Here is a 10,093-nt window from a genome sequence, read left to right on the forward strand (position 1 = left end):
AAATTAAATTAAAAAAAGCTAATTGAATGTAATATACACGAACATTCAAGATATTTCATTTTTTATTTTATTTTTGTACAAGTGATATTGGAGGAGTAAATTGAACATAAAACCTCAGGCGCATGAGAAAAAATACTCTTAACCACTTCGCTTCATTTAGTTTTGGATAATGTGGGTAACTTATGAGCTTCCACATAAACAACTTGGATGCTCACAATTTCACGAGGACCCCATGTACCAAAAGAAAAGGATCTACAAAAACAACAATGGGAATGTTAATCTTAATTTAAATGATTGCAAAATTTATGAATATTTTCCATGTGAATCATGTTCAATTCCATAATTACTGCCTTAGGCATAATATACAAATTACAAAATGAGTTGATACAAATCTTAGCACTAGAAATTAAAAGTGTACAATTATTCAAAAACACTAAAGAAAAACAAAAATACTCTTCAATCATTCTTGATTGCACTTCATTAATATGCAAGCCATCAAGAACCACTAAGAAAACTTCAAAGAATTTGAGATCTATTTTGTCTACTTATTCTTTCCTTTTGGCCCAAACCATGACAAGAGAGAAGCCCATCAAAGACATGATTACAGTCTGCAGATCACAGTTAAAAACAGTGAACATGTCAATAATACACCTGGTGCAACAAAACAAAAAGTAACCTTATTTTTTTGGGACAACGTGTCTGCATATTGAAAGACAGATTAGCAGGGGTGAAAGACAAAATGTGTGCATATTGCTTGGAACAAAGCAAAATGTAAATTTGAAACAATGATCTCTCCAAACTGTAGAAGAGTTCCAAGTCATCTTAGCCAATAATGAATTGGTGAAAAGAAAAAAATGGTTTTTAAGCCTAGACATTGACTCACAGAGATGGCCGGAGGCACTCCAACAAGTGGATCTTGGAAAAATCTGTTTGCAAGGGCAAGGGCCAGAAGACTGCTTTGCATTCCTGCAAAAGTAAAAAATATGTTAGTTTCATAAATTCCTATGGAATTATGTACTATAAGGCAAAGGAGGAACCTGTCTCATAGGATAGTGTTCTTTGTAGTGCTTTGACATCAGGTGTCTTATGAAAGACCATGCCAGTAAGGAAATAACCAGCTACAAAAGCAGTCGAATGGAATGCGATAATCAGCAACAAAATGGTTAGTCCAAAAGGAGACATAACAGACTCAATGTTAATGGCAAGTGGTGCTCCAACACAGCAAGCTGTAACTAATACAGATAATGGAGGCAAAAATGGCCGAATAGCATCACATATTCGGGGAAAGAACCTGAAGGCGAAATTACAATAGACAAGTTAGAATCTCTACAAGTGAACATTGGGCTAAAAGAATGTTATTCAGAGTTGGTGTATCACCGATTCAAAAGCAACCCTGCAGCAACTGGTGTAACTACAATCTGCAGAATGCTGGACACCATTCCCTTTACATCAACAGGCAGTCTCTTTCCGATGAGCAAGAGCGATAAGAGTGGTGTGATGAATACTGCAGTAGCAGTAGACAGTGATGTCATGACAATGCTTAGAGGGGCCATTGGCGGGTCAGTCAGAAAAGTAGCATAATTTGAGAGCTGGGCGCCGCTAACACAAGATACCAACATAATTCCAGCACCTGATCACAGATTCAAGAAAATTTAGTACATTCATGCCGGGTGTTTTGACAGGGAGGCAGGGTGAATCATACCTACTGGAGTTGGAAGACCAAATATTGCTACTGAGATAATGCCAAAAATATATCCAAGAAGTGGCTTGACAAGAAATTGGCCAATATAACCAGCAAGAATAGCTGTTGGTCTCTTGAAAGCTTCGAGGAAATCCTTTTCGCTGGAATTAACCCCCACTGCAAACATCAAAAACCCCAAGGCAGGTGCATAGTACCTGGAACGATATTGCAAGAACACAATTATAAGCATGTCCTTAGCACAATATCATTTGTTCAATGGATACGACATTTAATTTCACGTCGACATAATCAAATCTAAACTTTCCACCTTCCAATAGCTGCACCAGAATACTTCAGGGCAGGAAATACAACTTAATTTGAAGTTCACTCTTCATTCTGTAATTTGCAAAATGTTTTAATCTGGATTTCAAAACAATTAGATCCCTCTGTCCATTTAAATGAATGGAAAACTGCAAAAGTGCCCACCACATGAGCATGGGACTGTTATTACAATTTACAACAAAGGGAAGAGGCCACAAGTCAACTAATTGTGTTTGATCATGTTTGAAGGAACCAAATTGAAACACTTAGTTATTTATAGGATGAAAAGTGTGCTTACAATAAAAGTACACGTGTTTTATGCAATGAATTACAATTTACATAGAAAATGAACTAAAGCTTCCCCGACATGTTAGGCAGCAAAGAGAATACACAATCAACATAGAAATAGCCAAGACCTGGTACTCACTAATTCCAAATGCATTTTACGTAACAAGCCAATATATACAAATTATATTTCTAACTGTGATTGGATGAATTTCTTCTTCTTTCCGGTTCATTCACTTAGTTTTCCCCTTTAAAATAAAATGTATACACAAGGACCACAACTGCATTCAGCCAAACTCCATTTTTTAGCACAGTGATGTTAAAAGTCAACCTTCCTTGGAAGTAGCTCATTGTCTCTATAATGGAATAGTGTAAACAAAATATTCAATTATTGACCAACCAATTTATCTAAACAAGGTTCAAGAACCTGTTGGTAAACCATGTGAAAGAAGGTGGAAAGACAAGAGCCAACAGCGTACTAGCAAGAGTTACATGTGGCAGGAAAGAATTTGATTTCTTCAGGACCTCCACAAAAGAAACATTATTTTGTCGAGGGATCTGAAATGAGACATACAATAACTACAATCAATATGGCCTGAAAATATTTTGCAAATGCCCTGTAAAATGAACATTAATGACGGGTGTAAATGAACCAAGCCAAGCTGAGGTTTGGACTGGTCTGACTTTTTCTATCAGTGAAGCCCCTCATTACATTTATTTTCAAATAACTCACTCTACTCTTTTCAGAGTACTTCTCTCGGCACCCATCTTGCTCATCAATCCCCTCAATTTTTGATACATATTTACCCTTCTTTATATAATTTTGAAAAATAAAAAGAAAAATTGGAAGAAAAACACAAAAAAATTTAAGCACCCTCCCTCCTTCCATCTCCTGTCAATGTCATCAACCTTTCCCCTCTCCCCCAGTTGACCATGCGCGCCATGACTGGCCCTTTTCTTTATTTATGTTCACTTGTTTTACACTTAAAAAATTCAAAAATCAAAAGTAATTGCGGATATGGTGAATTTTTGCTTTTTTAAGGTGATTATATGAAACAAAACTAAATGATAAGGTGAAGTTTGAAAAAAAAAAAAACAGTAACTAAATAAAATATTAATTTCATAAAATTTTCTTTTGATGAGTAAGAGAAAAGATTGGCGTTAGAATCAACCCATTGTAAGTAAATTGAAAGTTGTAACTCTTAGGAAGAAAAAGATACTAAAGATTAAATTTTGTAGATGTGAAGAAAATAAATGCGTTTAGGGATGTACATTTATCCTAACAATAATTTTGACGTAAGCAGGTGAGAACTATCTTTGTCAATCACCAAATAACTCTCCCAAGAAAAAAACAAAAAACAAAAACCAAATAATAAAGATAGCAACTACATCTCTGTCAGTTTTATTTAAAAAATTATAAAAGATTTAAATCCTTTAATTGGATCACTATCATTTTTATTATTATTTATTATTCCTCCAATAATCTACTCTCATCCCACTCTAACCTGATCACATTGCATAAACAATACGCAGGTGATCCGTCTACTAAATCTAATCAAACAAAGGATAGAGGTTCATAAAAGTAAGCAACAAGATAATATAAAAAATCACAACAACAAAAAATGGTAAAAGAAAAAGTCAGGAACAGAGAGCACCTGCGGTGGTTCGGATGCATAATTTCGACCCGAATCCGAATCGAAAGAACCCGAAATCTTCTCCGATACACATTTTCGCACTGTACACAACAAACACGATAAACCCAAATGAAAATAAGCGCCGGGAAGTAAAGAAATGTATCGAATTGAGAGAGAAATGGCGAAGAAACTCACACAACAGAGGATGTGAAATCGAGCGAGAACGAAGGGTTCCTCGAGACTGCGAGATTGGGATGTTGAAATAGAGATTTCGGAGCTGAATTTGGGTTCGATGATGGAGATTTAGACGGTGAATCTGAGACTGCTGGTTATTGACTGGAGCATGCAAAGCCATTTTTGTGCAGCTTGCGGAGTAGGAAGAGAGACAGAGAGTCAAATTAGGTGAATAGAAATCAGACGGTCCACCCACTAGAAGATATTTTGACCCCAAAAATCTAACCAGATGATAACATGTTACCGGAACATTATTTTCATGAAAAATGTTTGTTTTTTTTTTGGTCAATGATGCGGAGAGGTTTTAGTTTAGATTTATTCAACATAACAAACTAAAACACAAAATAATATGCATTCAAATTCGAATTCCTTTACCGTAAATTAGATTAATTAGAATAATTAATTACTTGTATAAAATAATAAATTAGAAAACATGACGCAACATGCTTGACTCCTGGAATTAATTTCTTGCCAAAAACAAATTAGTACTCAATTATTTTAAGCGCCCACAAGCTTTTTGCATAATGAAGAGAGGGATTCACTATGGCAGAGGTAATGATGCTATCTTGCTTTCTGATTAGGTCCAACGGCTGGAGGTTCTTGCAGACAGGGTGGTGAAACTTGAGGATGAAGTTACAAGACCTAAGTTTATATAGATTTCACTTAAACAAGAAATGCCGATAATCCCACATTGGAGGAAATAAGTAGAAATAATTGGGGGAGATTAATTGGAGACCTCTAGGAACCAAAACTTCGATATCAAATTAGGTAATCATGTGTCCTCCAAATGATTACACTAGAAGGAACGAGTACAATAATCATAATAATGAGCAAGTTTCGTTAAAATTAAAGATGGAAATTATATTGAATTCTATTTTAACAAAAGAAAATTTGACATGACTATATACCGTGTTAATTTTGGACATTTCAAATCTACTGACTATACGAGAATGTGCTAAAAAATGAAATTTCATAAAAAGCCTAGAACACCAGTTTATGTACCCAATTTTCTCCAAATTTATTTTGTGAGAACTTGGGATGCATTTGTTATGAAGCTAATGTACTTGAAAGCTTAGTTAGCATTTTCTAATTTAATACTCGTATTATACACATATGTATTTTTTAATAATACTTCAGTTTTCCATATTGTCTTAAAGATTCGGTAAAATACATGTTTTTAAAAAGCAAACATATAATACATGTATATATGCATTTTTCACATTTAATACACGTATTTTTTACAAAATTTTGAATAATACATAAAATTCACTTATTTTTATTATTGAATAAAAATTATATATATTTAAAAGATTATTAAAAGATTAGATAATAGCTGAACTTTTTAGTTGTATTTTGACAAAATTTTGCCGAATAAAAGACATACATACCTACTTTTCCCCTTTTTGGCCTTCAATTTTAATGGTTTCTCCAAGGAGCTGCCGTTAAGCATTGTTGTTATTCTTTCTACTATAAAAAAAAATGAAGAAAATGAAGGGGCAAAAGAAAGAGCCAAATGATGAAATTCAAGAACCTTCAAGTTTGTGGTGAAATTCAAGAACCTGCAAGTTTCTGAGCCAAAAGATATGCAAGCTTTCAGTTCCAACAGCAGCCATGCCTATGGCATTTCGTCGCGGTAGAGAAGAGAGGTTTCCCAGATGATGAATCGCTTCCCATTCCGATTCTGATTTCGATTCCTCAGGTCTCGATTCTTTTGAATGTCCTCATAAGCTACACCACTAATTCTGATAATACTCTGGGCACCAGGGCTTACGATGCAAGACTCGAACTTGATCATCCTTTTCACTCATTCAAGTCCAATTCACGAGATATTATATCAAACATGATCGATGCAATGCGCATTCCCTTCCCATTAGACCGGTTCCGATGGAAAACACAACGTTTTGGTGGCGGCAACACAGAGCCACTTGAGGGCGTTGAGGCTATGGTAAGCAAAATAGCGCTTGTGGTTAGTGCCATGGTGGAGAATCACGCGGCTGCCGGACTTAATAAGAAGCTGGGCATTCTTTTTACGATTGAGAAGGTGATTCCAATTTTTGCACACCATCTGTTTGATGAAATGCAGCAGTTGGAGGTTCAGGCCAGGGAGCTGAGGGATGAGGTGAACTCACGAATACAGACCAATGATGCTCTGCTTGACCTTTCTTTACATGGTGCTTCACAAGTCTGGGAGGGTTGGGCACGGGAACTGAGGGAAGACTGGGACTCGATTATATTATCGGATAGTGTTGTTATGCTTTCTGCTGATGATATTCATAAATTGGAGGAGTCTTGAGATAAGCTATTGAGCCTTCGGGACAGTGGAGTGAGATATTGTACAGTCCTGCGCCTGCTTTTAAATCTATTGGGACTATACACAGGGGATACCGACGATGGCACATTGATGGAAGAGGCTTTGAGAGAGTCATTAAATCAAGAAATGTTCAGACCAATGCCTGCAACTAGAGCATCAGTTGAGGCCTTGGATAAGTTTGTGTTTGATGGAGGGGTACTAAACGATTCAAGCAGCGATCAACATTGTGTGATTTGCTTGGAAGGATGTTGAGTGGGGATCAAGTCACTTGCTTGCCATGCTCTCATATGCTTCCATGCCAACTGCATTGAACAATGGTTGAGGTATGGTCATATCTGTCCTCTGTGTGGGTTCAAGTTGCCAACTGATTCTTGATACAGATATATGGGATGATTGTTGTGAGAGTCCTTCAGCTTTGAATTTCACTTATTTTCCAGAATTTCTGCAGTTTCCGTTATCTACCTGCGAACGTTAATCTTTTGCAATTCCAGACATTTGGGATTGATACAGAATTTGTATATAAATATATCTCAGTTTCCTATGGCCAGAAAGAAATCACAATCATTCTTGCATAGAAAGAAATTAATCCATTGATGCAACTACTTAACAAAAAGCCTCTCACATCTCTCTTCTTTAGGTGCACAAACTTTCTGAGTTAATTAAAAATGGAGGTTTCAATCAACAGTCAGCATGGCCATGACCATGGTGCATTGTGATGGGAGAGAATTTTCAGTCAAATTTTAGCTCTCTGTCAAATTTAATGATTCTTTGCCGACATGAGATGGGATAACCGAGCCCTGCTCTTGAGCTTTGAATTTCAGTTCTTTAATTTTTCAGAATTATGCAGTTTAAGTTAATCTAATTCCAGATATATGGGGTTGGGATTGTATTTGTGGTAAATGTGATGGCTAGTTTTAGTCTAGCTTTGACAGTCTCCTTCTTTATGTGGCAAAAGTTGTGCTTGTGCTTGGGTTTCACTTAAACAAGAAATACCGATAATCCCAGAATATAGGAAAAAAGTAGAAATAATTTGGGGGAGATTAAAAGCTCTATGAAATTTTGATATCATGTTATCACATGACCACGAAACGATTATGGTATCAAGGAATGATGAGTATAACAATGTATATCATACTAACAAAAGTTGTGCTTATCATTACTAATTGCAGTGTTTTAAATTTGGAGTTTTCAAGTGATTTTCATGATGTTCGTTCTAATGATCATTCTAACGCTACTTTCTAAAAACGTGCTAAAAATGAAATTTCATAAAAACCATTAGCACCCCATTCCCATATGTTCTGCATCATAAAAACCAACGCTACTTTCATGAAATTGTAGTTTCCAAACGATTCTGTTGGAGTAAGTAAACATATTTATTTTACTTTAAGTTGTCATTACTACTAATTGTAGTGTTTTAAATTTGGTGTTTTTCAAGTGATTTTCATGATGTTTCCGATGAACATTCTTATGCTTGGTTCCAAATTGTATTAAAACTAAAGATGGAAATCTAATGAGCTTGGGAATTTCAAGCATGTAAGAATGTGCTAAAAATGAAATATCCTAAAAACCTTATAATCCCAATTTATGCGCCCAGTTTTCTCCAATTTATTTTGTGAGAACATGGGAGACTTTTATTTTTTATTTTTTTTATTTGGCAATAGAAAGGCATTATAAAAAATTAAAAAAAAATTAAAAAATCAACGTAAGTCAAGTTTATGTTGCCTATAAATAAATACCAATTTTATTTTAGATTTTAGTCATATATATATACCTGTGAAATTCAAGGACCTGCAAGTTTCTGAGCAAATATGCAAGCTTTCAGTTCCAACAGCAGCCACGACTATGGCATTTTTGTCACGGTCGAGCAGAAAGCTTTCTCAGATGATGAATCGCTTCCCATTCCCATTCCGATTCCTGAGGTCTCGATTCTTTTGAATGTCGTCGTAAGCTACAATGTTAATTCAGATATTTCTCTGCCCACCAGAGCTTACGATGCAAGACTCGAACTTGATCATCCTTTTCACTCATTCAAGTCCAATTCACGAGATATTTTATCAAACATGATCGACGCAATGCACATTCCGTTCCCATTGGACCGGCTCCGATGGAAAACGCAGCGTTTTGGTGGTGGCAACACAGAGCCACTCGAGAGCGTTGAAGCTATGGTAAGCAGAATGGCTCTTGAGGCTAGTACCATGGTGGAAAATCATGGAGCTGCTGGACTTAACAAGAAGCTTGGCATACTTGTCACAGTTGAGAAGGAGATTCCAATGCTTGCACACCAACTGTTCGACGAAATGCAGCAGTTGGAGGTTGAGGACAGGGAGCTCAGGGATGAGGTGAACGCGCAAATAGAGACATATTATGCTCCGCTTGCACTTTCTTCGGGTGCTATTGAACAAATAGGGGAGGGTTGGGCACAGCGGCTGAGGGAAGGCTGGCACTCACTTGCATTCCGGGCTAGTGTTATGCTTTCTGCTGATGATGTTCATCAAATGGAGGATGTTCTAGATAAGCTATTGAGCCTCCGGGACAGTATGATAAGAACTTGTGCAAACATGCGCTCTTTCTTGGATACATTGGCACAAAACACTGGGGATATCAACGATGGCGCATTGACAGAAGCAGCCGTGAGAGAGTCATTAGAGGAAGCAGTGTTCAGCCCAATGCCTGCAACTAGAGCATCAGTTGAGGCCTTGGAGAAGTTTGTGTTTGATGGAGGGGTGCAATGCGGTTCGAGCAGCGATCAACGTTGTGTGGTTTGCTTGGGAAAGATGTTGAGTGGGGATCAAGTCACTTGCTTGCCATGCTCTCACATGTTTCATGGACATTGCATTGAACAGTGGTTGAGGTATGGTCATGTATGCCCTCTGTGTAGGTTCAAGTTGCCAACTGATTATTGATACAGATATATGGGATTGTTGTGAGAGCTCTTCATCTTTGAATTTCACTTCTTTTTCAGAATTTCTTCAGTTTCCGTTATCTACCTGCGAACGTTAATCTTTCGCAATTCCAGACATGTGGGATTGATTGATACAGAATTTGTATATATCAATATCTCAATTTTCAATGGCTAAAAGAAATCACACTCATTCTTTGTGGTGGGAGATAATTTCTTGTCAAATTTTAGGTCAAATATTTCAGTTAAGCTTAACGATTCTTTGCTGACATGGGATGGGATAACTGAGCCCTGCTCTTGAGCTTGAATTTCACTTCTTTAATTTTCCAGAATTATGCAGTTTAAGTTAATCTACATTTCATTCCAATTGTTAATCACAACTTTTATTTCCACTCTAAGTCAACAACGAAAATTTATGTTTGGGTTTTTCTTGGGGGAAAAAATCTTATTCCCAAGCATTATTGACCAGAAAAAGAAATTATCATTCCTAGTCATAATGGATTAGGATTATCTTTCCCATTCCTACTGGAGTTCATCATTATTATAAAAGGAAACTCATACACAGACATCAACCGATTCATTAGCAAAAAAGGTTTATTTTTCGCCAAACTCTTTTCCTAAAAGGAAACTAATACTGATTGAGTAATGAAATTGATTTCTTTTCCAAGAGTAATGAAATTGAATTCTTTTCCAAGAATAAATGAAATGAAATTGAGACCAAAAAGAGT

General features: G+C 36.4%; 2 protein-coding genes and 1 pseudogene across 4 annotated transcripts; 2 read left to right on the forward strand and 1 right to left on the reverse strand.

The window, feature by feature from the left end:
* Positions 1–321: 321 nt before the first annotated feature.
* On the reverse strand, positions 322–4,439 carry LOC103337291 (Sodium Bile acid symporter family). 3 transcript variants are annotated; one of them, XM_089041776.1, is made up of 8 exons: positions 4,117–4,439; positions 3,943–4,022; positions 2,715–2,845; positions 1,703–1,896; positions 1,378–1,630; positions 1,038–1,291; positions 884–966; positions 322–651 (listed from the first exon to the last, which is right to left on the reverse strand). In XM_089041776.1, the coding sequence occupies exons 1-8, from the start codon at positions 4,274–4,276 to the stop codon at positions 640–642; spliced, it is 1,167 nt and encodes a 388-aa protein (XP_088897902.1). In that variant the 5' UTR covers positions 4,277–4,439; the 3' UTR covers positions 322–639. The 3 variants fall into 3 exon arrangements, with proteins under 3 accessions (XP_088897902.1, XP_088897901.1, XP_088897900.1); XM_089041775.1 differs by having other exon boundaries at positions 322–608; positions 4,117–4,437; XM_089041774.1 differs by lacking the exon at positions 322–651 and having other exon boundaries at positions 658–966.
* Positions 4,440–5,738: 1,299 nt separating this feature from the next.
* LOC103337292 (uncharacterized) lies at positions 5,739–6,905 on the forward strand (annotated as a pseudogene).
* A 237-nt stretch (positions 6,906–7,142) lies between these two features.
* LOC103337293 (uncharacterized) lies at positions 7,143–9,578 on the forward strand. Its single transcript, XM_008240457.2, has one exon. It carries the CDS (start codon positions 8,275–8,277, stop codon positions 9,367–9,369), a length of 1,095 nt encoding a protein of 364 aa, XP_008238679.2. The 5' UTR covers positions 7,143–8,274; the 3' UTR covers positions 9,370–9,578.
* The last annotated feature ends 515 nt before the right edge of the window (positions 9,579–10,093 follow it).

Source organism: Prunus mume, linkage group LG7 (genome assembly GCF_029339155.1).
Source record: "Prunus mume cultivar Tortuosa linkage group LG7, ASM2933915v1, whole genome shotgun sequence".
Lineage (NCBI taxonomy): Eukaryota > Viridiplantae > Streptophyta > Magnoliopsida > Rosales > Rosaceae > Prunus > Prunus mume.

What these genes read in the sequence shown, in the direction of transcription:
- LOC103337291 (XM_089041774.1), bottom strand. Translation starts at nt 4,276, where the DNA reads ATGGCTTTGCATGCTCCAGTCAATAACCAGCAGTCTCAGATTCACCGT. An exon ending in GATTTCACATCCTCTGTTGT is followed by an intron (nt 4,023 to 4,116) that starts GTGAGTTTCTTC and finishes TGTTGTGTACAG; the next exon opens with TGCGAAAATGTGTATCGGAG. An exon ending in TGGTCTTCCAACTCCAGTAG is followed by an intron (nt 1,631 to 1,702) that starts GTATGATTCACC and finishes ATCTGTGATCAG; the next exon opens with GTGCTGGAATTATGTTGGTA.
- LOC103337293 (XM_008240457.2), top strand. Translation starts at nt 8,275, where the DNA reads ATGCAAGCTTTCAGTTCCAACAGCAGCCACGACTATGGCATTTTTGTC.